This window comes from Lycium ferocissimum, chromosome 1 (assembly GCF_029784015.1).
Source record: "Lycium ferocissimum isolate CSIRO_LF1 chromosome 1, AGI_CSIRO_Lferr_CH_V1, whole genome shotgun sequence".
Taxonomy (NCBI): Eukaryota; Viridiplantae; Streptophyta; class Magnoliopsida; order Solanales; family Solanaceae; genus Lycium; species Lycium ferocissimum.
This window is the reverse complement of record NC_081342.1, coordinates 73,163,066-73,186,639: the sequence shown is the minus strand read 5'-3', so window position 1 is coordinate 73,186,639 and position 23,574 is coordinate 73,163,066. Positions and strand designations below refer to the sequence as shown.

Below are 23,574 nucleotides of genomic sequence, written 5' to 3'. Positions count from 1 at the left end.
TTAAAGTTGGAACTTTGACTCTTGACAAATCAATAATGTTGACTTTGTGTCTCAAAACTTTCTTTAGCTTTTGTCTTAGGAAAAAGGCTTGGTCGAACCTCGTTAAATTTTGTATTATTTTTCCTCTATTTACTTTATGTGCGATTATGTGCTTGTTAACCATCAATATTCCGCAACGAGTAGAAACTCTATTTACTTATTTTGAAAAGTGTATTTTTTAAAAACTTTTAGATAGTAAAAGTTTGTGCATGACTAATCAATTTGAAAAATACTTTAGCCAGTATTAGAACAACATTTCGTGCTAGGCCAAGATTCCAAAAGTGCTCTTGGAAAAAATCTACTATTTTCAAATTCTAAAAAGAATAGTTTTTGCTACTACTCAAAAATACTTTTCTAAAAGTTTTAGTTCTTCAAACACCGAAAATGAAATAAGCACTTTTAGCTTCACAAAAGCTTAGTTGAACATCTCCTAGACGTTGCTAGAATTTCTATAATAAAGCGTGTCCGTTAACCATCCGGGGTCCATAGCTCAGTGGTAGAGCATTTGACTGCAGATCAAGAGGTCACCGGTTCGAACCCGGTTGGGCCCTATGTTTTAATTTTTTAATCTGTTGAAGTTTCTTACCTTCTTCCAGTAATTTCTTACTTCTTTGTTCTTTTCTTTTTTTATTACTTTTCATGTCATTTGAGCAAACTACCACTGCATATTGTTTGTTTTTAAAATATGTATATAGTTTCAGCTGATAACTGCATATGTTAGTAGAGTTGGAGATAGGATTTTGAATTTATGTATTTGGAATTCTAGGAAAGACAACTTATTGATTTATGAATGAATTATTTATACATATTAAGTGAATTTTCAAGCATTAACACAAGATGTAGGCAAAACATAGATTCTGCCGGAACTGTAAGCTGAACTATAGCTCCACCCAATATGTTAGTTTGTAAACTGCTACTACATTATTGCAGTTATAAATAGTGGCGAAGTCGGCATTAGAACTAAGAGGGTTCAAAATATAAAGAAGTAGATAAACAAAGTAGCAAAGGGGGTTCAATATCTACTATGTGTACATAAAAAAATATTTTTCACCTTATATATACAGTGTTATTTCTCGCCAAAGGAGGTTCGGATGAACCCCCTTGGCCCTTACTGGCTCCACCCTTGGTTATAAATGGAGGAGGCAATTGTAGTTTACTGTTAAGACGCTTTTCAGTTACTGCAACTTTACATTGTTACCCTCAAAATTTGAGTACTAACTCGTTCAACAGTTGAAGAATGTATGCTCCTCGTTTGTAAGTGTCCAAATATTTTTGCAAGGCCATCAATATCGACAGCATTTTTTCTACAGGAGGAAATTATAAATATAGAAAAATTAAAAGAACAAAATGTAGAAATTGGGCTGGCTAGTGGGCCAATTTTACAGGCACTTCTCAGGGCAGTACTGGCTATCATTAGTGTAGTAAGTGGCCCAGTTACAACCTAAGTTTTGGACTGTCTGCTTCTTTGTTATTGGGATCTTTACATTTTTAGCCTCCCCGCTAAAAGAAATTTCATCCGCCTAAGCTGTAGTCAGAGGTGTCAAATAGCCGGATTGAGCTGAATTTGAGCGGTTCCAAATGGATTGAGTTGATAAATGGGCGGGTTATTGACCCATCCAAAAATTACTTTGGCTGAAATGGTTTGAACTGGAATGTGCTAAAATGCGGGTCATAATCCAACCCACCGAATTATTATTAAGTTTTAAATGTTTTGTATGTTCTTTTATAGTTTTAGAACCTTATAAAAGTATTAGTTTTCTTTACCATGACTTTATAGAACATATCAAATAAGAAAAATATTTTCTTGAAAATATTTTGACAAGATTTTCCATGAGTCAATTTGGGCTACATGTCTCCGTGAAAATATGTCAATATGGAACAGCGCGTAATTTGGCCCCAACCCCTTTATTTAAGTAGGGTTGAAATTGGGCTAAGATTTTAGAAGTGAGTGAGGCAAAAGCAATCTCTCTTGTACGGCAAAGGGTTGGCGCAGTAACCGCTCGAACCGGAAAAAAATAATTAATTAATTAATTTTTTAAAAAATATAAGTAAATTAAACAAAAAGATAATAAGTAATGAGAAAAAAGAATGTACTTACTACTAAGTAGTAATTAAGCGGAATAATAATTTTTAATCTTAGAATTTATATTATGTTTAATTTCTTTTGAATGTGATACGAATTGGTGATTAAAAATAATAATTTATATTTGTTCTTTTGAATTTTTTTCTTCTATGATATGGATTTGCGCAAGATTGGATGGTCGAAGATTCTATTTTGCAAAAGTTTCATGTTCAAATTGTACCCAAATTCTCTTAGAAAATGTTATTTCGGAAGACGAAAAAAACTTAAAAATTTGGCCGTCTGCCACAACTTAACACTTAGGTAGGTTGACTGCTATTTTACGCCTTTCAGATTAAAAGGGCCACCTCGTCCAACATTTAACTCTTTGGCCCTTTAAGTGGGTTAGGTTAAGGGTAAATTTGCAATTTTGACACCTCTACATATCTATATTTTTTTTTATTTGAGCTAATAAATGGACAGATTATGTTTTATGCGCTAATTTTATCACTTCTAACTGTAGTAATTGATTGTAACCATCGCCGGTGTAAAGTCAGTGTATAAGATGTGTGATTATACACACTAATTAATTATACAGTGATCACATTAGCTAAATCTTGCTAAAAAATAAAGATTAGAGTTAGTGGACTTTGTTGGGATTCTGAGTAGTGTAAAAATCCCTTGTTATTTTGCCCAATAGTTTGAGAAAAAATACAGAGAAAGCAAATTCATCTTCTATTTACTCCCTTCTTTGTTTGAAATCATTTGGCACCTGAAATTACTGGCCCGACTAACTTGAATTCGTGTCAAGTAAACTCACTAACGAAGTAAAGCTTCCTGCAGAAAAATTCTCCATGTCCTAAAAGATACGCATAAATCCTAAATTTTAACAAGAAAATAAATAATGCTCATTTTCTATTTCTTTCTTTAATTTTGAGTTTGTTTTCTTCATGATGATTTTTTTAATAGGAACACTATTCTCTGCACATGCAATGTAAAAAAGAATAGTACTACTAGTGTCTTATGTACAATCACGAGAGAGGTGAAGTCATATTGATAAAGATAATTTTTACATTGAGTTTTCACATCAATACTGTAAAGATTTTTTGACATTATCGTATTATTCTCTTTAAAAAATTAATTTTCTAATTTTCACATTATTGGTGCATATAACTTACACTCTTTTACAATATTAACGTATTTTGACTGGTTATAGCAGATTATTTTCGGTACTTTTAAGATACAAAAGTAAAATTACTTCAAACAATTATCAATTATTATATGTTACCTTAACTCGAAGGTTTATTAGAATTATACCTTAACTCGAAGGTTTATTAGAATTATATATTATCAGAGCACAAAAATTAAACTCTACTGAGGAATATATAAAAGAAAAATACACCAACATATCAATTGGAGTGATTCACGGTTACATAATTTTATCAGCCGTTTATGAGTTTGTTTTTTACTTCAAATAAAATCGGAAAAAGTTCAAATATCTTCATCCATTATCGGAAATGGTTCGTTGTCTTAACCGTCAATAGTTTGGCTCATTTATCATTTATAGGAAATGACTCGATTGTCTGCCGTGAACTATAGAAATGCTCGTTTATGCATTCAGTCAATACTTTGACTTTTATGCTATTGCTAGATTACCAAAATGACTCATCCATTGCCATTTTTATTAACGCCGGTTTTATAATCGGATATGACACGTGGCCTCCAATTAGAGGTCTACATCGTTCAATTAAACCGACCCAATTTTAAATATCAAATTAATAAAAAATTCGACCCATACACCTTACCCACTCACAACCATAATCTAGTTGGAAAATACGTGTCATATATGGTATTGTAAAATTAGCTTTAATGAAATATGGCATGGATGAGTCATTTTTATTAACAGGCGATGACATAAATGAGTCAAACTATTGATGAGTGGCATAAATAGCCCATTTCCTATAGTTTGATGGCGTAAATGAGCTATTACCTATAGTTTGATGGCATAAATGAGCAAACTATCATTAATGAGTGGCATAAATGAACCATTTCCGATAGTTGGATGGCATATTTGAGCCTTTTCCGTAAAATCTTTGAGACACAATTATCAGCCGTTTATGAATTTGTTTTTTACTTCAAATAAAATCTTTGAGACACAACAACTTTTTGACTTTGTTCTTCATATAATCTTCTTATACACTTCACCTGGACCTAAATGCCACATTTTTTAGAGTCACATGCCATGTTACAACCACAATCTAGTCATTTCACGTTTATTTACCTCTATCAGTATAGTATTATCATAGACGAATCAAAATTTAAAGTTTATTAATTTTGAATTTATTATTGAATTCACAGCTCGTTTTGTTTATACCAAAATAACAAATTCAACGTAAAATAAAATAATTTCATATTTTATTCCAAACTTATTACTCCATGTTTATCCAACCTCGAGTGTACTTTCAATTGTTAGTCTATCATATTCTATGGCCTAGAATCAGATGTACTTCATCCATTATCAATACATGATTGTTCCAACGGTCTATTCACTTAAGTTTTGCATTCAAATTTTCAAAAAATCAACTTGCAGACATTTCTGCCTCCTCAGTACACCTTCCTTTTTGTAGTATATTAATTATTGTATTCGATATTTACATTAATTCGAATTCACGCCCGTAAAACCCATATAAGGGAGAAACGTTCCCCACCAATGATTTTTCCAATTTCAAAGTTCGAATCCAAGAACTTAAGGGGGAAGTGGAAACACTCCCTAACAGAAATTATTTCACTCCACAACTTGAACCTTAGACTATATATATATATATATATATATATATATATATATATAAATAATTTCTCCAATCTAACACTCGAACCAGAGATTTCTGATTTATTTAAAAAGAAAGCGCTCGCTAATAGGAATTTCTCTATTTCTAGAATTCATAGTCGAGACCTCGTATTAAGGTGAAAAATCATATTCATCCCACCATGTCCTCTGGCGGTAAAAATTATACTACTAGTAGTAATTAATTTGTATATAGTACAGTACACCTACTCCCATCCCCTTGTCTGCTTACTCATCTAAATCCGTGACTCCCTTGAATTTAGCTAAAAGATTCTTCTGTCACTATTACTTGTCCTACTATATATGCACCCACACTCACAAAATTAAACTACAAAAAAATTAAACCCCACAAATTAATTTCACTTTCATTCATCAAACAATATTTTTTTACATCAATGGGGAACTGCAATTGTTCTATGAAAGCAGTAACAGATTCAAGAAAATCAGATTTAAATTTTGCTCGTGTTATGACAGATTCAGGTGAAATTTTAAACCTTAAAGGTCCCAAATTAGTTCGACAAGTCCTAAATGAATTCCCAGGTTACAATATTTTCAGTTCAAATCGTTTGTCTTCACCATTACATGATCAAGAATTGCTTCTTGATGGACAATTTTACTATCTTCTCCCTGTAATTGAAAAAGAAAAAGAGCCCATTTTAGAAGAAGAAAAAATAGAGCCAATTCGAGTTTCGTCAAGCTTGACGAAAGGGTCAGCTATGGAAGTTTTGCCGGCTCAACGAGAAGGTTCGGTTTTGTTTCATTTTATCTGACACTCTTTTCTTTACATATTTATGTAACTGGCTATGTTGCTTGGATTTTCTAAAAATATTGTTATATGTTTGTCAGGTCTTCCATAAATGCACTATTTTTGGAGGATCTGGCATGCATCCGTCAACATTTTTGAAAAGTCCCGAGCAACATAGATAACTGCAAACTTCTTAACTAAGTTTCAAATTTGCCCTTATATATACTTGACACGTTGAGGTTCGTTTGATTCATTTTATCCGATTTTCTTTATGTCTTTCTATATAACTTGAAACTTTTTAATTTTAAACTTCTTATTTTGACCTTAATGACAAACTATTATAGTCATAGAAGGGGTTCAATTGAATTTCCTTTCTTAGAAAATCATATTGCGCAAATAAGGCAACAACAATTTTTCTGTATATATGTTAACTTATGAATACCCCTTTTAGTAGCTAAGTAGTCATAAGTTTGAACCTTTTGAATTCCCCTGTTAAAATTTCTGAATCCGCAACTGGTTACAAAAATATCATGACATGTTCGGCCTTTCTTTCTTTCTTAAATTTCGGATCCAATCAAACAACAACATATAAATGACTGCAAATGCTTCATATATTTAAAAGACTGATTTCTTTCCGTTTTAATCTAAATTTGAATTTATATATAAATTTTAAGTTTTGAATTTGAACAAGCACTAAATAATAAGATGATTGTTATGAATAGCCTAAGTTCAACTCTATAGATTCATGACTTCTTTGAGAAGTAGTAAAGTCAATTTCCAGTATACTATAATATTAATGGCGAAGTCTGAATTTCACTAATAGAATTCAAAATATAAAGAAGTAAACACACGAAGAAGTCAAGGAATTCAACATCCACTATACATAAATTTTTTTTTTTTAAAGTGACCTTGTATATACAGTACGAAAAACCTCTTGCACGCTCCTAGCTTCGCCCTTGATTTGATTGTATATAAAGTGGCTTTATGTATTTTTCGCAAATAATATGCTGGCAATATCTCTTTAAGGAAAATCGGTCTCACATAATTAATATTTTGTTTTTCTAAAAACGAACTTATTTTTAAAAAATCTTTTTTGAAATCTTTTTTTTAATTTTTTTAATTTAAAACATTTGTGTTTAGTAATTAATTTAAAAATACTTTTGAAAGCAATTAGTGTTTAGCCAAGCTTTTAAAAGTGTTTCTATGTGTATTTTTCTCAAAATCTTTTTTTCAAAAAAGTCTTTTTGGCAAAAATTATTTTTTTTACTTTTCCGAAAACCTATTCATGCAACCTAAAAAGATTTATTTTCTCAGGAAGTTTCGGGCCAAATACCTCACTTTTTTAAAATAAAGACTTATTAAAAAAAAAGACTTTTGGAGGAAAAATAGGCTGGCCAAAAACAGGCTATAAGTCTTATTCTTACTTGTATATTTTCTAACAGGTGTTTGGAGAGTGAAGCTAATTATCAATCCCCAACAACTCGAGGAAATCTTTTCAGAGGAAGGGAATACAGAGGCCTTAATTGAGCAAATGAGAATAGCTGCAAATACAAGTTCAACTACAAAGCACAAAAGGAGTACCTCTTGTGGAGTAAATTGGAAATCTACTCTTCCTAGTGTATTTAAACTGCCCAATGACAAGCAAAATAAAATACTTGCATTGGACCAGTCTTCCACCAACAGCCCTAGATGATGGTGTGGACCACACGAGGCTCGAATCTGAATTAGCAATAAATGAATTTCGAGTACCGACATGAAGGAAAGTGGAGTAGGAAAAAAATGGAAGTGTCATCATAGAAGGTAGATTAGATTCAACTATGTATAAGATTATAATTAAGATATTTGCTAAAGTATTTAGTACCATAGAGACCCTTTAATTAGTAGAACTACTTATAGTTAATATTTGATCTCATTAATCATTTGGCACAACAATATCGCGGACGTGATTTTCATACGTAGGGATTAAACATACGTATATATAATTTTAGGGGTTCCCGATTTAAAAAAATGATCAATATGCTCTAATGAGGGAAAAATTGTAGTCTTAGACTTTCGCTATGTTGTTAACATGATCTCTTAAGGTAGTTGTAGGGTTTAAGTGGCATTTTATTATGCCTCTTTGTATGAATCATGATAAAGATTATATTGCTATTGGCAGATGAATTGTGTTTAGCTTGATCTCCTAGTTTTCCTTCCATTTCTCTTCCTAGTTTAATCTCCATACAAAAAGTATATATATCCCACAAATCTTTTCTTAATCATCTGATTAAATTCTGCTTCAAATGAGATTGGATTTTGTAGCATAGGATCCATTTAAAGAGGACGCACTCCCAACTAGAAATTTCTCCATTTCTAGGACTCCGGATCAACATCAAGACTAATTAATATTAATCAATAACACGTTCAAAGCAAAACATCCTTCCATCCTGTATAATTAGATTTACAACACAGATCATAACAGTAATATGAACTAATATATATTTCCCTTGTGAGATACATCCAGAAGATTAAATATTGATACATAAAATGCTCATGATCTATATGTTCTTGTTCGATATTCGTATAAGGGAAAGAATATTTAAGGTAGCGAAAATAACTGGAGGAATATATTCCATGCATGATTTGAAGTTTTATGCGAAGATGATACTTAAATACTTAATGCTAGTACGGACACTCCTTACTTCAAAGGTATTAAATGAACGATGTACAAATATATATGCCTAGACTTAGAGTTAAAATTTAATGGAGTTAATGGTAAAAAAAACACTATCGAACACTTACGGGTTTAACGATTATCGATTTGTTGTCCTACACAGTACTTATTGCATTGTGTATTAAAAACTTTGAACACTTTGATTAGGCCAACTATTAGTTGTTCCTTTTCCTACGAAATTATCACCATCTACTCAATGGCGTGTGTTTTTATCTGTAGATGGTGATAGTTGAAGTAGGAAATATGTTGATAGTTAGGTTAATGAAACTTCGCGATAATAATTCAAGTGTGTTTTTATCATTATCTCAAATTTAATGGGTTTAACGACTTAATCTTTAGGTTCCAACCATCAACATGGGCGGGAGTTATAACATTAGGTACAGATCCAGACAAATTCAGTAACTTTTTGCTTAGACCCTATATTTGTATTAGAAAATCCCTTATATATATAATTGCGAGCTCAGTAACTAAACGAGCTATGAGTTTATGTGCAAGTTGGTGCGTAAATTTCAAATTCTGGTTAACCCGACCCGCGGAATGAGCTAGAGTTTAGGTTACTGGGTTAGTAGGCCGTAAAAACTGGTAAACCTTGAATTGTCTTAAGAAATTCATTGAATATCTATAAATTATTTATTTAAAACCCATTAAGTTGAAAGACTAGAATCCACGAGCTAAAGTAGACGAATGCTTGACATTTTAATCTCACCATATACCCACTTTTGAAATTTTGAGTTTAAATTCTGATATTTTTTGAAAATTTTAATAATTTTCACATATATAACTTTAGGTTCACTTGAAGCCACTGATTATATGCTACATCTACTACTACCTAGTTATGGTTGTCATTATACTTTTGCAATTTTGCTTTCTGTCATTTTACTTCCTGTTCCCTAGTCTCCAATATCTTCCTTTTGGCAGCATAAATTCTAATTTCTGATAATAAACAAATAACTCCAGGTGCAGAACCCAAAAAGGAATGTTTAAAAAGGTTTAAAAAAATATTTAGCCTAATTAGACAAAAAAAAAAAAACAACATATACGAACTGAATTTTCCCTTATTTGAAAGAATGAGAAAACAAGCTGTATAATTTGCCCATCTTGTAAAAGTGAAAGAACGACTATTTTCTACTTTTATTTAGAACTGACCTTTGCGGAGCAAACAAGAGGTTTCTCATGAGAGAAAACTGTAAGCTAGTGAAAGAAACCGTTCGTATCTAGCAATGGCTTATGCAGAATTTTTTGTAAGCGATGTCAACATTTGAGGAAGTTATGAAAAAAAAAAAAGGTTAATTTAATGACAAGCAGTGTCATTTATTTTTACATATACACCCAATATTTTTATTTTGCTTATTATCTATATATACACATATTTAGTAAAAACAATTCGATGAAGTAGTGTCACGTGACACCATTTAGGATAAGGTGCATCTGTCCGTGATATCTAGAGTCAGTGGACTCAGAATTAGTATGATCTTATTATGTGTATTCCTTTTGAATTTTCTTTTTGCATTATCTATACATAGTTTAAACCGAAAGTCGAAAGCAATGGGTTCATTTAAAACTACAGAATGCGTCCTAAATCCTCCTATGCTAGTGAATTAGTCAGCTAATAAGGCTTCTCGATCTGCCTCCGAAAGTAACGTGAATTTTCAACCTTACCATCCCACCCTAGTTGGCGGAGCTTCTTGATTACTCGAGCTAAAAACTGAATTTTTACCGAATCACATGTAATTTTACCCAATTTTACATTTGGAATATATGAAATACGTATGAACGGAGGACAGAAACGCCCCGAAATCAAATGAGTTAATGTTCCTTGATGCCATTCTCATGAAATTAAAGCAACTTGCATCCAACAAGTTTGGTGAATGTGGTGAACATTTCTGTTCCAGGCAACTAAAAGCAATAGCATCTGGTTCCACAAGAAACAACACAAAAAAAAAAAAAAAATTTAAATGAAAACTTAAAGAATGTACCTTTTGGAATCCTTAAAAGAGGAATGTGAATAAGATAGATATGATTCCTTTGCCCTTAATCAAACGTCTCAGGTTCGAGTTCTGAAATGAAAAAAGATTTGGTAGTGAGTGTTTCCCCCGTTAACGAGCTCTACTAGTGTAAATTCGGATTAGTTAGGGGCCCAAAATGGATATTAGACACCGAGTGAAAATCAAAACAAGAAATGTAGACATTGCTCTTATATATCTATAGTGCTTGTGTATTTTACCAAGTGAGCCAAGAATGTGAAATTGGAAGCGGTGAAATTTGAACCCAAGACTCTTTCTAACTACTTAAATTTTTAAATAAGATAATCACACACTTCAATATGGTATTAGAGTAGACATAGTCTTGGATTCAAATTTCACTGCCGCAAAATTCCACATTCTTGGCTCTCTAAGAAAAGATAAAAGATCAACCTCACACGTGTAGGCCATGTTGAAAATATAATTAAATTTATAAATATAATCTCGCTAACAACTTAAATTTTTAGATAAGATAGATGGCCGCAGGTGAAATAACATTCTCTTTGCTTTAGAATATAAGAAGTTTCACCTATATATAATAAATGTGAGAGCACAACACCACAAAAATACTATAAAATGGGCTGTGCTCTAATGAAACAAGAAAGAATATATGAAGATCAAGCTTCTCTTCATACTTTACTGGCAGCTCAGACACACTGTAATTTTCTCCCTTTTTTTCTTTTTCTTTTAACACTAACTCTATTTTTGTGATTGAAAAAAATAATAATTTCATGATTTGCAGTTTCTTTGGAAGATGTCAAGTCTTTAACTGAACTCTTCAGAAAATTAAGCTGTTCTATTTGCATTGATGGCTTTATTAGCAGAGTAAGTTCCATCACCATTTCTTTCTTAATCTCCTACAATTTTTCCTTATTACATTTCATGTCTTACATATGTGTAACATTTGGTGTATACCCAAATTAAAAGTCTAACTCCCAATTTAAACAAAACTTTTTAACATTATTTTTGTTACAGGAAGAATTCCAGCTTGGATTATTCAGAGATAACAGAAAGAAATCTCTGTTTTCAGACAGGGTGAGCTAACTTCTGCTTAGCTCTATACTTTAGTGGGCACATATTACGATACAACATAGGCGAATTCAGGATCTAGAGTCGGTAGGTCTCTTAAAAAGGTGATCTTGTTCTATTTTTTTTTTTCTTCTTTATGTATATATATTTGAACCAAAAGTAATTAAGAGGTCCAGTTGAATTTGTAGAACCTGTCTTAGAATCCGCCTCCGTGTTGCAACGACAATCATTCTTCCCATACATACGAGACGTTTCCTTAAGCCTTCTTCATCGCATTATACTTTAGCGGGCACATTTTACAATATGCTAGAGGCCAATTCAGGATCTAGAGTCAGTAGGTCCCGGCAGAACATTATCTTATTTATATATATATATATATATATATATATATATATATATATATATATTTATTTTATTTTTATTTTATTTTTTTATTATTTTTTTTTTTTTTTTTTAATGCATACATTATTCGAACAAAAAGTAGTGAGTTCAGTTGAATATGGAGAACTTCCATTAGATCCGCCTATGCATGCTGCAACGGCAAACATTCTTCTGTATGTACACTTTCTTAAACCTTCTAGCGTTATACTTTAGTGGGCACATATTATGATACAACATAGGCGAATCCAGGATTTAGAGTAAGTGGGTTTCGAATTAACGTGATCTTATTATATTTTTGTTTATGTAATAATTCCAACCAAAAGTAAAGAGTCAAGTTGAATCTATAGAACCTGTCTTAGATCCGCTTTTCCGCTGCAACGACAGTCATATCTACTTTTTCTTAAGCAGACTGCCTAGCTCTATATTTTAGCAGGCATGTATTACGGTATAATACAAGCGAATCTAGGATCTAGAGTCAATTGCTTTAGATTAATGAATGAGTTTGTATTATATAACATGTTTTAGTTTTTATTGTTTTGCATATATATATATATATATATACACACACACATAACTCAAACAAAAAGCAATGATTTCATTTAAATCTATAAAACCTGCCTTAGATCCGCCTCTGTACGTTTTCTTAAGCCTTGTTGGTTTACCAGTTGTGTGTGTTATACATATAGATGTTCAATTTGTTTGACTCCAACAATGATGGGCTAATAGACTTTGGAGAATTTATCCGTACACTAAGCATCTTCCATCCTGATGCTTCTCAAGCAGAAAAGATTGCTGGTAAGGAAAATATTTTCCGAAAACCGTTATATTCTGATATTTGGCTGTAACAATGTATTTTACGGTAAAAATGTTTCCCACCAAAAAGGGAAAAATGACTTCCCTTATTTTCAATCTTTAATAAGTACTTAAAAGTTTCATCGTCAAACACTATCCAATTTGCTAGTATTATTATCAATCTATAACCAATGGTTTTTTCAGGAAACGTTTTCCATTCTCCAACCAAAACCATTAAACCGAAAAATAAGTCATTTTTTCGAATCTTTTTAAAAATAACTTTTGTCGTACGAAACACACTATATTTACAAGTGTTGCATTGAGATTGTGATTTTTCATGATGCAGCTGCATTTAAACTATATGACATATGGCAAACTGGTTTTATTGGACGTGAAGAGGTAAATAAATATGCAGTTATAATAGAAGCTAGATAAGTCTTAATTTGATTCACTAAGACTATTCTGTTTTTTTCCTTGAATTTATTCTGAATTAAGGTAAAGGAGCTGATTTTTGGGCTATTATATGAGTCAGAATTGATACTCACTGATGATATAGTTGAAGCTATTATCGACAAGGTACGTTTTTATTACTAATTTAAGTTATATACACCGACAATATAAGATTTTTCTACATTATCAGGTCAATCTAATCGGTGATAGCAAGTTACTTTTCTATTGTTTAGGTTACCGAGTAAGTTTTGCTATAAAGAGTTACCTATTATCGTAAGTGAACTTAACCTTGTGATGTAAAAAATCTATACATTGGTAGTGCGTAAAACTTAAATTATTTAATTACATGCAACTTACTGGAAAAAAAAATTGGTTTATTATTTTACATTTAAAGTTAACTAACTCATATTTTGTTCTAATTTATCTCTGGTTCATGAAGACAATTGAAGAGGCAGATTCCAAAGGGGATGGAAAGATAGATATAGAAGAGTGGAATAATTTTGTAGCTCAAAATCCATCTTTATTGAAGAACATGACAATTCCATATCTGAAGTAATTCTCTAATCTCATCTATCACTTGGGGTTTATAATATTAAAGTCACAAAGTATTTTTTTTGTCATAGATATTAAAGTAAGAACACTAGTGACTATAACAGTAAAGTTGCAAAACTATTTTTCGTCATGTCAAAGTAACATAACTAATATACGTTCGAATTACTCAGAGAATATCAATGACCAGAAAGTCAAATTTTCCGACTCGAGGTAATGACACATTACCTGCGACACCATTGTTTTGCCACTGATCAATAAATTCCACGTCGTAGTCCTAATGTCCACCTTTCAGTTACTTTTCAGCCCTTGCAATTAAAAAATAGTCACTATCGTGAAGTTTCAAATTGTCCTAGAGTTTCACCTATGAAATTTGAAACTTTATGACATGGTTATTTTTCAAAAACATGGCCGAAAAGTGGCCAGTCAACGCTAGTTTTACTTGCTTTATCAGATTTCTGATCATTATACTGAATTGACAAGACGAGTTTTGTTATTTTGCAGGGATATCACAGCCGCATTTCCAAGTTTTGTGCTGAATACAGAAAAGGATGATGAGATTTACAAGGATTTCTGAGTTATATATAAGTACAATGCAGTTGCTTTGCCAAGTTGTAAATAAACCAATTGAGCACTGAATTAAGAAACAATAAGAAATATACCTTTGTTTATCCATAAGGAATTGCATGACATGTGGGGGATTCTCCTGTGTACAAGATCGTCGTAAATAAGATACATAATTACAAGATTTAAGAGAAGTGATACGGAGTATTTTACCCCCATGATGAAGACTACGATCTAATCGAATTCGGGTTTAGCGAGGTATCGAACACCGAATTAAAAACAAAGAAGATAATACAAACAATAATGGTGTTTGCTAATAACTACAAACATGAAATGAATGAAGTTGTGATTGAAGATTTAATACTTGGCACTTAACAAAACAACTCATTTTAAGATCAAAAGAAGATAAAGTGTCAACGAAAAAATAAGGAATAGGAAGATTGGAGGTGCGGGGAATCGAACCCCGTGCCTCTCGCATGCGAAGCGAGCGCTCTACCATATGAGCTACACCCCCTGCTCTCTTTGATATCTTGAATGACCGAATTTAACAACTAAATAAATGCATATTAGGATACTTTTGGCCCCATATGTTTTATTAAAATTAAGATTCCTTATATGTAGACACTACGTGTAAAATTTATCTATATTTTAGAACGGATCTAATAAATATAGTATGCAAACATATTACTTATTAAATACTATATATAGAAAATATTAAAGAATATTGATGTGCATAGTAATGTATAAATTGATTCCTTGATAAACCAAACTCTGAAAGTTAGTGGTAGCGGATGGTGGTGGTTGTCGATGTTGATGGTGGTAGAGGTGATCAGTAGTAATGACCAGTGGTTAATGACAGTTGGTGACCATGATTGCACAGTGAAAATTGGTGAAGATGGTGATTGGTAGTGGTGGTGATCGGTTTGATATGGTGGTTGTACGAGGTTGATGGTCAAGATGGTTGGTAGTAATAACAAGTTGTGGAGGTAATAGTAGGTTGTAGTGATCCTAGTGATATAATAGTAGTAGTAAAATATCACATTTAACTAATAAGTTCAAGTGAACGTTCTGATAATTTTATATTACGTATATTTTAGGAATTTTTACCTGTCATAGCTACCTTTAAGACTTATTTATGAATAATAACTACCTTATTTTTTTATTTAATTTTTGTAGCTTTATTTTTCCAAAATTACATTTCATAACTAATCAGGTAACTTTTGAAATACATGTGCCTTTTATTCTCCCTCACTACATATTTATCATCTTCCTCGGACCTTAAAAAATTCTCTCTCTCTTTCCTTTCCTTTCCTCCTCGCTCGCCTCGGCTCCGACATCTCCGCCCGCCGCGGCTAAGGCTGCTCTTCTGCGTCGGTGATGCAGGAAAAAAATTCTCTCTCCTCGCTTACCATCGGTGATGCCGGAATCCATGGCTTCTTCTCGGATCTGGACGGTTATCGAGCAAGTTGATCGGATTTGGAATAATGAACATCACAACCATAAAGCTCAGCTTTTTGTGATTACCTGATGCATATATCGATTCAATGATCTAGTAGAAGTTGATTTGATTCCTACTTTTCTTGGAGTTATTACCAACATGTAAATGCGACTCAAATATGTTTGGACTTGACTACTCATCGCAAATCGTGTTAATATTTTTTTTTCCTTCTCGTTAAGATATGCATATGCTCAAGTTACAATCTTTTCAAGTAAGTATGGCACTTAGAGATATAATGATGCGAAGAAGGTGTTTGATGAAATGCCTCGAAGATATTATTGTTGCTCTCCGTTATTCGATATCATGTTATCTTGATCATGGGTTGGTGAATAAGGTAATTGATGAATTTCGTCAGTTTCTACTAAGGATAATGTTGGTGGATGACAGCTATGATTGATCTTGGTTAGAAGCTTGTGAAATGAAAAATCTTGGGAAATATATTTCGGTATATTTCGTTGTATTTCAATGTATTTCTAATTTCCAAAGCGATTTCGATATATTTCATTGTATTCCATTGTATACACATACTACAATTTTATATTTCTTAAACAATCAACCATATTTCATTGTATTTCGATTGTATATTTTTTCCGTATTTGGAAGTATTTCTAAAAGTTTGGAATGGGAGTAATTTGGAGAGAAAACGTGGGTTGTTATGGAACCGTGAGGTTATCGTCATACATGGATTGATTTAATTTACTTACCATTTAAATGAAAGAAGAGAATCTATTCCATAAATACACCTATTTTTACTGCGATTTGTATTTCGGTATATTTCAAAAATGTGAACTCTCCCAGATTTTGTATTTCCGTGTATTTCTCTATATTTCAAAACGTAAATACAACTAAATACAACAAAAACTAGCTACGATTTGTAAATATAGAAAAAGTAGCTATAAATTGTTAGAAGCTATTAAAAGGTAGCTGTTTTTGTAAGTTGCCCTATATTTTAAAGAAGTTACTGAGATCTCAACGCTCAAACTTCTAATAAAGTACTACAAAAAATGGGCCTTTAGTAACTTATCAATTACCAAGGAGTTCATTTAGATCTTGTTCTAGTGTTTCCGGTTGTGTTTCTCCTTCGCCAGAATCGTGTTATTGTACCTTTGTGTTGGTGTACATTCTGCTTGAATATTTAGAAACATTAACAAAATGTTGAGGTTGAAATTCAGAAGTAAATTTCATTTTTAATAAAAATTGAAGTTATGTTTGAACATTAATATCACGCAGAAACTTTTTTATGAAAAACATCAAGAAATACACCCACCCCGCCATAATTACTGAGACTAGGGGTGTCAAAACTAATCCGAAAACCCACTCCCACAGGATCCATGGTTCCCCAATTACTGACGTGCCTTCAGAAACAACAACAACAATTAATACGCCTCAATCCCAGACATTAGGTAAAAAATTATAAAGCACCGAAATGCTACATCATCTCTACAACCAAATGTAATTGTGCCAAAAGAAACTAGCAATGTCTTCAAACTAGCAATGTCCTCCTTTGGCTGGGGACAACTGTTCTGATACATGCATCCTACTAACGATAGGAAACTTATCCAACAATAGAGAAACATTATCAATAGAACTAAAACTAAGAAATGCTGTACAAGTACATCTCTATGGATAGAATGAAACCGAATCTGCATCAAAAATCATAACACATTCCAAACAGTTTTTGTCCTTCCTCCAGAGAAAGATATCTAGACTGCTAAGAACACAAAACGAACCAAACCCTGTGCTATCCATGGAATCAGCTGCACAGAGTTCTGCTATCACTTCACAACACGATGTGAAGTACTAACCTGCATCGGCACATGAATCAGCTGTTCAATTGCCAAAACGCCCTCTAGCCCATGGCGCTACATGCTGTCTGCCTCCATTTCTCTTTGGCACATTATTCTGCTGAGATTGCATCTTCGTCCTCTGTTCCTTCATATTTGCAAATAGGGAATCTAATGTCTGAGGTCTCTGCTTTGACACTGGCTTGACTTCCAGCTTTTGTTGCTACACGCACAAAACACAAATGGTTATATATCTTCAGATCTTTCAAGATCCATAGCAGCCGATCTACAAGACCGACAGCATCGGGATGGTTTACGGTTTGGAGGTCTAAGAACTGACGAATTGTACAATCAGAAAACAGAGACACCTCAAGCAATATGGTCCTTGGAACTGACGCTTATCCAGGCTTTCAATGTGTGGAGGGGAGGCCTTATAAGTTTAAAGAAGAACTCTTTTAATTTCTGTTAAAACCCTCTCTTACCTTAACAATAAACCTGCCACTATTTGCAGCATTCTTCTGAACCGGAGGAGCCCCAAACCTGCACAATTAACAAAAAGAAAATTGAAGCAACTGTAGAGAGAAGTGCTTATCCGCAGAATTCTTACTGAAGGAAGGATGAACAGCCCAAAGTTGCAGGATAAATTCGGTGGTGAAGCACTTTGAACATATAATGTTTTCACTTCCAACTTACCATCGGCCCTCAAATTAAAACTTCTCAACTAACCAAACCTTAGAAACAATAGCAGCACCCGAAACAGAACTTGATAACTTTCAGCTCATCCCCCACCGGAAGGAAACGAAGTCCAAACTAGAACTAACAGAAACACTGATGTGGAAGAAATGACCTTATTTGGACAACTCATCATCAGTCAAATATCCAAGAGCACTACTAACTTCAGCATAAAGTAGAGTTTCGCCACGATGCCAAAATATCTTCAACAGTGTTGCAGGTAACTTCCCAACAACTCACAACTCAACTACAAAATTTAAGCCCCTCACACAGCCCACAAACCTAACAATTTCTGTTAAAGAACTTAATATGTTCTACATGCACACTCTATCCTCCAAAACATTGTAAGGCGCAAATTAGAGTTGGATGCACTCAAGGAGAAGTATCTCACTTGCATCCCAAAACAACCATTTCAAAGATCAACAGTACCATGCCAACCATAGAATAATACAAATAATATTATTTAAGGTGGTAGAAGGCAAAACTTCAATATCTGCAGCCACCTCGCAAATCCATTGCTCAAAAGAGCTGATGAATGCCATGTGTCATGCTCCAAGCCTTTCCAAACTTCTTATCAACAAAAACTTCAGCGGTTGGGGAGAGGAAAGAAAATGAGAAACAATTGATTATCCATGTCTCCAAAAAAATTCAAAGACGTGTGTCTCCATGCCTTCCCAACTTCTTATCAACAAAATTTAGGCGGTTGGGAGAGGAAAGAAAATGAGATGTAATTGATTATCCAAGTACGAAGAAAATTCAAAGACAATTCATTGCCAACTAGTTGAGCCACTTTAAACAGAAGCTTTCATCAGGATATCCTTTTCTGTGGCCCAAAATTTCATAGAATTGAGTTATCGAGGGAAAAGTTTATCCAAGGACATCCGTTCATCTGAAGCAACCATTCCAAAACCTCAAACTTACAAGACATTATATACCCCATGATGCTTGCTCTACCAGACAAATGATTAGAATCTATGCACTTACCCCACAAAACAGGGAGAACCTCATTGTAACACATTGTTTTTCTTTATGCCAGCTCCCCCAAATCATAACACCTTAACAGTTCCACATCTTAAGGTGCCCAACACCAACTTAAAAGAAAAAAAAAAAGTAGAACTCAAATTCAACAAATGCATATCAAACTGAAGTCCTTCGACATGTTGCAGGATGCAACTTTTCTGATGGAAATAACCATCATTTGACACTTGGACAAACTTTCAAAGACTGTAGCTTGAACATCTCCCAACCACACTAACAAGCAACAGCATGCTTTTAAAGTATACAAGAGCAAGGAGAGACACATGGCAAATTCATCAACAATAAATAGGACCACAATTTACCTGCATCAAATGAGAGTTCAATTGTTACACCAGTATTTGACATGTGCAGCAAGCCAGGAAATTAATTACCAACAAACTTAATCAAATATTAACCACACACTTCCAAACACACCTCTGTTTATTTACATTCACTGCCCGGCTTCGATTGAAAGCCCTATTGCGAATAGGAGCAACTGCTGCTCTTCTGGCTGCCTCAGTTGCCAAAGGAAACTGATCTCCCTGAGAATTTGATCTTCTTCGAGCAAGAAGCCCCTGAGCAGAAGAAAATCAGCACAAGCAGTGTCAAGTGTCCAGCATTCACAAAGACGTAAAAAAAGTAGTACATTATATTCTTCATAGGTTGCGACAATTGTGAAGAGTACCTGTCTCATAGATGATCTTGTGTCCATAAACCTTTGTATCTTAGCAGCTTTATCCTGAACAATGTTATTAGAAATTTTTTGGCTTCTATTCTGCAGAAAGCAAATGATAAATGTTAAAATGAAGTCTCAAATCAAACTGACAAAAGCTGAAATAAACACTAAATGGTCAGTGAGTGATGTGCTTACAAAAACTCTTTGCTTCTTAGTTTTGGTTGTGTTTGTTTTGGACATCTTGATGATATCATCTGCAGGCACCAACTGATTATCAGCAAAACAGGAAGAAAACCAAAAGATGGGCGTAAAAAACAAGTGTAGCTGACATGCATACCTAATGTCATGTCCATTTTCTTCTCTGTAAAAGCAATAATCTCACTCGTCAGTGGTTTGGCTGCCATCTGAGGTGAGAGCAAAGTCAGTTAAATGAACACAACATTAACAGCATGAAACTATCCACTAAACTTGAAGATCAGTAGAAGATGCAGGCACGGAAGGAAAAAACCAAAGAAGTCAAAAGATGTGGGAATATCAAAGATGGAAGTATATGATTCCTGAGCTGATATTTCTTCTCATTACCCCTTTACTGGCTGCAGGTGGAGGAGGATAATAAAAAAAGTATTTAGTTTTATCTGAGCATCAGACAAATAACCATGAAGGAATGTGGTGCAAAGAGTTTTAATTACAATAGCCCCTTCTATTTTCCAAATTTTACAGCAAATCAAACTTACATATTGGAACTAATGACAACGACATCATTCAATTTTTCTAAACCTTAAAGACTGTTTTAAGAACTTTTTTGATCAATGGAAGAATAGTCTCATAACTAGCACAAGCAACTGTCCAAGTAGGCAAGTTAGAGAAACTGTGCAAAAACAAACAAGGTCCACCCATAAACAGAAGCTTTATGTTTTTTCACACAATTCCAAGAATAACATATCTCTGCAGCATTCAACCTTTTAAGGATCCCCACAACAACAACAAAAAAAACAGAAATAATCAGGTCCTCTGCTCATAAATCGAGCTCTCATTAATATCTTGAAACTAAATGTCAACCCTTCCCTCCGCTCAACGTTTTTTCGGGGAACCAAAGATGAAACTAACTCCACGCTCGACTAAGTCTCTCCAAATTCCCTCTAGAAACTAGAGCTTCCCATCTAAAATAAGCTAAGGAAAAAAAAAAACGGGTACACATTCTTAGAAACAGCAAGAGTACATAGCTTCTTCTAGGAAATTATAAATGCCAACATAATAAAACAAACCAAAAAATAAAAATAAAAGGAGAAGGTTCCAGCAGCTGAAGCAACACCACACCTCAATCTAATTGGCATTAGCTATACAAAGCTTTAGACACATTCGGCTCTATTTTGCGCAGATTTCTTCATAATTTCTTCAAAAAAACACCACAGGTTCTCCTTATCTCATAGGAGACATACACAACTCTAATAACTAAGCCTTACTGTCAACTATTTGGTATCATCATCTGTAACTTCTGGGATCTTCATAAAATTCCTCAATCACATAAAAAAAGGCTGTAAAAAGAAATCACCAAACAAATTTCTCTAGTAGTGATGAAAGATGAAATTAGGTCTCCCATAACCACGAAATCCAAATTTAAAAAAAAAAAAAAAAAAAAGGGAACTAATAAAACCAAAATCTTCACTCTTCCGAAACATTTTGCACGTAACAACATGAACATAAATTAAAAGAACGCGACAAAGAGAGCTCGTGAGAAACACAATCTGTCTCCAAAATTGCAAAAACACTATAGGTTCTCCTTATCTCATAGTACATACACAACTTTAACAACTAAGAGTTGCTGTCAACTATTTAGTACCGTCAGCTGTAAGTATCACTTTTTTGCGAGTTTCCTGCCTGAGCTATCTGGTGTTTGCGTTTCAAAATTGCAAAAACATTAAAGGTTCTCCTAATGACATATACAACTCTAATAACTAAGCCTTGCTGTCCATTATTTAGTAACGTCCAGGGGCGGATGGAGCATTATAATTTGGGGTTCAATTGAACCCCAAACTTTTGATGAGGTGTACAAATTTATATGTAAAAATTTACTAAATTTACAATAAATAGTAGATATGAACCCATAACTTTAGAAATATAATAGTTCAATGCTAAAAAATTTAAAAGATTGAACCCCAAGAATTTAAATCCTAGATCCGCCTCTGGTACCGTCAGCTATAAGTATCACTTTTTTGCGAGTTTCCTACCTGAGCTATCTGGCGTTTGCGTTTCAAATTTGCAAAAACATTAAAGGTTCTCCTTATCTCATAATGACATACACAACTCTAATAACTAAGCCTTGCTGTCAACTATTTAGCACCGTCAGCTATAAGTATCACTTTTTTGCGAGTTTCCTACCTGAGCTATCTGGCGTTTGCGTTTCAAAATTGCAAAAACATTAAAGGTTCTCCTTATCTCATAATGACATACACAACTCTAATAACTAAGCCTTGCTGTCAACTATTTAGTACCGTCCAGGGGTGGATGGAGCATTATAATTTGGGGTTCAATTGAACCCCAAACTTTTGATGCGGTGTACAAATTTATATGTAAAAATTTACTAAATTTACAATAAATAGTAGATATGAACCCATAACTTTAGAAATATAATGGTTCAATGCTAAAAAATTTAAAAGGTTGAACTCCAAATTTAAATCCTAGATCGCCTGCGGTACCGTCAGCTATAAGTATTATCACTTTTTTTGGCGAGTTTCCTACCTGAGCTATCTGGCGTTTGCGTTTCAAATTTGCAAAAACATTAAAGGTTCTCCTTATCTCATAATGACATACACAACTCTAATAACTAAGCCTTGCTGTCAACTATTTAGTACCGTCAGCTGTAAGTATCACTTTTTGCGCGTTTCCTACCCGAACTATCTGGTGTTTGCGTTTCAAAATTGCAAAAACATTAAAGGTTCTCCTTATCGCATAGCTACATACACAAACCTAACAACTAAGCAATGCTATCAACTATTTGATACTAGTCAAGGTATGTTTTGATAAATAATTGGGGACAGTTCAGGTAGGAAAACGCAAACAACTCATACTTCGGGTAGGAAACTCACAAAAAATTATAGTTTTTTTTAATCATTATCTCTAAAAGAAATCAACAAATAAATTAATGCAAAATTTGCAACAACAAAAAAAAATTGCAAGCAAATATTTGTAATAGTGAAAAAAAAACTAAAAGATGAAATTAGGTCTCCGATAACCACAAAATAAATTTAAAAAATCAACTAAATTAAATCAAAATTTTCACTCTTTCGAAACTTTTCGCGCGTAACAAAATAAGCATAAAATTACAAAAAAAAAAAAAAAAAAAAAAAAAAAAAACCTCGTGAGATACACAATCTGTCACAAAAATTGCAAATAACAACATGAACATAAAATAAAAAAAAATAAAAACAGCTCGTCATAAACACAATCAGCCTCAAAAATTGCAAAAAAAAAAAAAAAAAAAAAAAAAATAGTAATAAAAGTATACCTGTTTATGTTTTGTGAAATCGAATAGAAGATAGATGAGCTTCCTTAGTATTGCTGATTTTGAAATTAGGGTTTACAGTGATGAAAAATTTATGGTGAAACAAAATTAGGAGATATTGACGAATTTATATATATATATGTAGAGGCGGTGCACCGTTTACTCATAGGATTGGGCA

The 23,574-nt window shown here is 33.2% G+C and overlaps 3 protein-coding genes and 2 non-coding genes across 5 annotated transcripts; 3 read left to right on the top strand and 2 right to left on the bottom strand.

Annotated features, from left to right (window-relative positions):
* The first annotated feature begins 518 nt into the window (after positions 1–518).
* Positions 519–590, top strand: TRNAC-GCA (transfer RNA cysteine (anticodon GCA)). Its single transcript has one exon. It is a non-coding gene; the product is annotated as a tRNA-Cys (tRNA).
* A 4,658-nt stretch (positions 591–5,248) lies between these two features.
* On the top strand, positions 5,249–7,640 carry LOC132060129 (uncharacterized). Its single transcript, XM_059453029.1, has 2 exons — positions 5,249–5,687; positions 7,131–7,640. The coding sequence occupies exons 1-2, from the start codon at positions 5,339–5,341 to the stop codon at positions 7,379–7,381; spliced, it is 600 nt and encodes a 199-aa protein (XP_059309012.1). The 5' UTR covers positions 5,249–5,338; the 3' UTR covers positions 7,382–7,640.
* A 3,283-nt stretch (positions 7,641–10,923) lies between these two features.
* Positions 10,924–14,301, top strand: LOC132031413 (calcineurin B-like protein 7). The gene is made up of 8 exons (XM_059421376.1): positions 10,924–11,080; positions 11,165–11,247; positions 11,398–11,457; positions 12,519–12,627; positions 12,971–13,023; positions 13,120–13,200; positions 13,514–13,626; positions 14,128–14,301. Exons 1-8 carry the CDS (start codon positions 10,999–11,001, stop codon positions 14,198–14,200), a joined length of 654 nt encoding a protein of 217 aa, XP_059277359.1. The 5' UTR covers positions 10,924–10,998; the 3' UTR covers positions 14,201–14,301.
* Positions 14,302–14,628: 327 nt separating this feature from the next.
* Positions 14,629–14,701, bottom strand: TRNAA-CGC (transfer RNA alanine (anticodon CGC)). The gene has a single exon. It is a non-coding gene; the product is annotated as a tRNA-Ala (tRNA).
* Positions 14,702–17,251: 2,550 nt separating this feature from the next.
* On the bottom strand, positions 17,252–23,547 carry LOC132060118 (uncharacterized). Its single transcript, XM_059453020.1, has 7 exons — positions 23,400–23,547; positions 20,232–20,298; positions 20,090–20,148; positions 19,904–19,993; positions 19,654–19,793; positions 17,952–18,009; positions 17,252–17,692 (listed from the first exon to the last, which is right to left on the bottom strand). Exons 2-7 carry the CDS (start codon positions 20,296–20,298, stop codon positions 17,516–17,518), a joined length of 591 nt encoding a protein of 196 aa, XP_059309003.1. The 5' UTR covers positions 23,400–23,547; the 3' UTR covers positions 17,252–17,515.
* Positions 23,548–23,574: the final 27 nt, after the last annotated feature.

Excerpts from the sequence above, each read along its gene's own strand:
- LOC132060118 (XM_059453020.1), bottom strand. The coding sequence starts at position 20,298 with ATGGCAGCCAAACCACTGACGAGTGAGATTATTGCTTTTACAGAGAAG. Across the intron at positions 19,794-19,903 it reads CAAGATCATCTATGAGACAG|GGGCTTCTTGCTCGAAGAAG; the intron begins GTACTCTTCACA and ends TCTTCTGCTCAG. Across the intron at positions 17,693-17,951 it reads GTGGCAGGTTTATTGTTAAG|CAACAAAAGCTGGAAGTCAA; the intron begins GTAAGAGAGGGT and ends TTGTGCGTGTAG.
- LOC132031413 (XM_059421376.1), top strand. The coding sequence starts at position 10,999 with ATGGGCTGTGCTCTAATGAAACAAGAAAGAATATATGAAGATCAAGCT. Across the intron at positions 11,248-11,397 it reads TTGATGGCTTTATTAGCAGA|GAAGAATTCCAGCTTGGATT; the intron begins GTAAGTTCCATC and ends TTTTTGTTACAG. Across the intron at positions 12,628-12,970 it reads TCAAGCAGAAAAGATTGCTG|CTGCATTTAAACTATATGAC; the intron begins GTAAGGAAAATA and ends TTCATGATGCAG.
- LOC132060129 (XM_059453029.1), top strand. The coding sequence starts at position 5,339 with ATGGGGAACTGCAATTGTTCTATGAAAGCAGTAACAGATTCAAGAAAA. Across the intron at positions 5,688-7,130 it reads TTTGCCGGCTCAACGAGAAG|GTGTTTGGAGAGTGAAGCTA; the intron begins GTTCGGTTTTGT and ends ATTTTCTAACAG.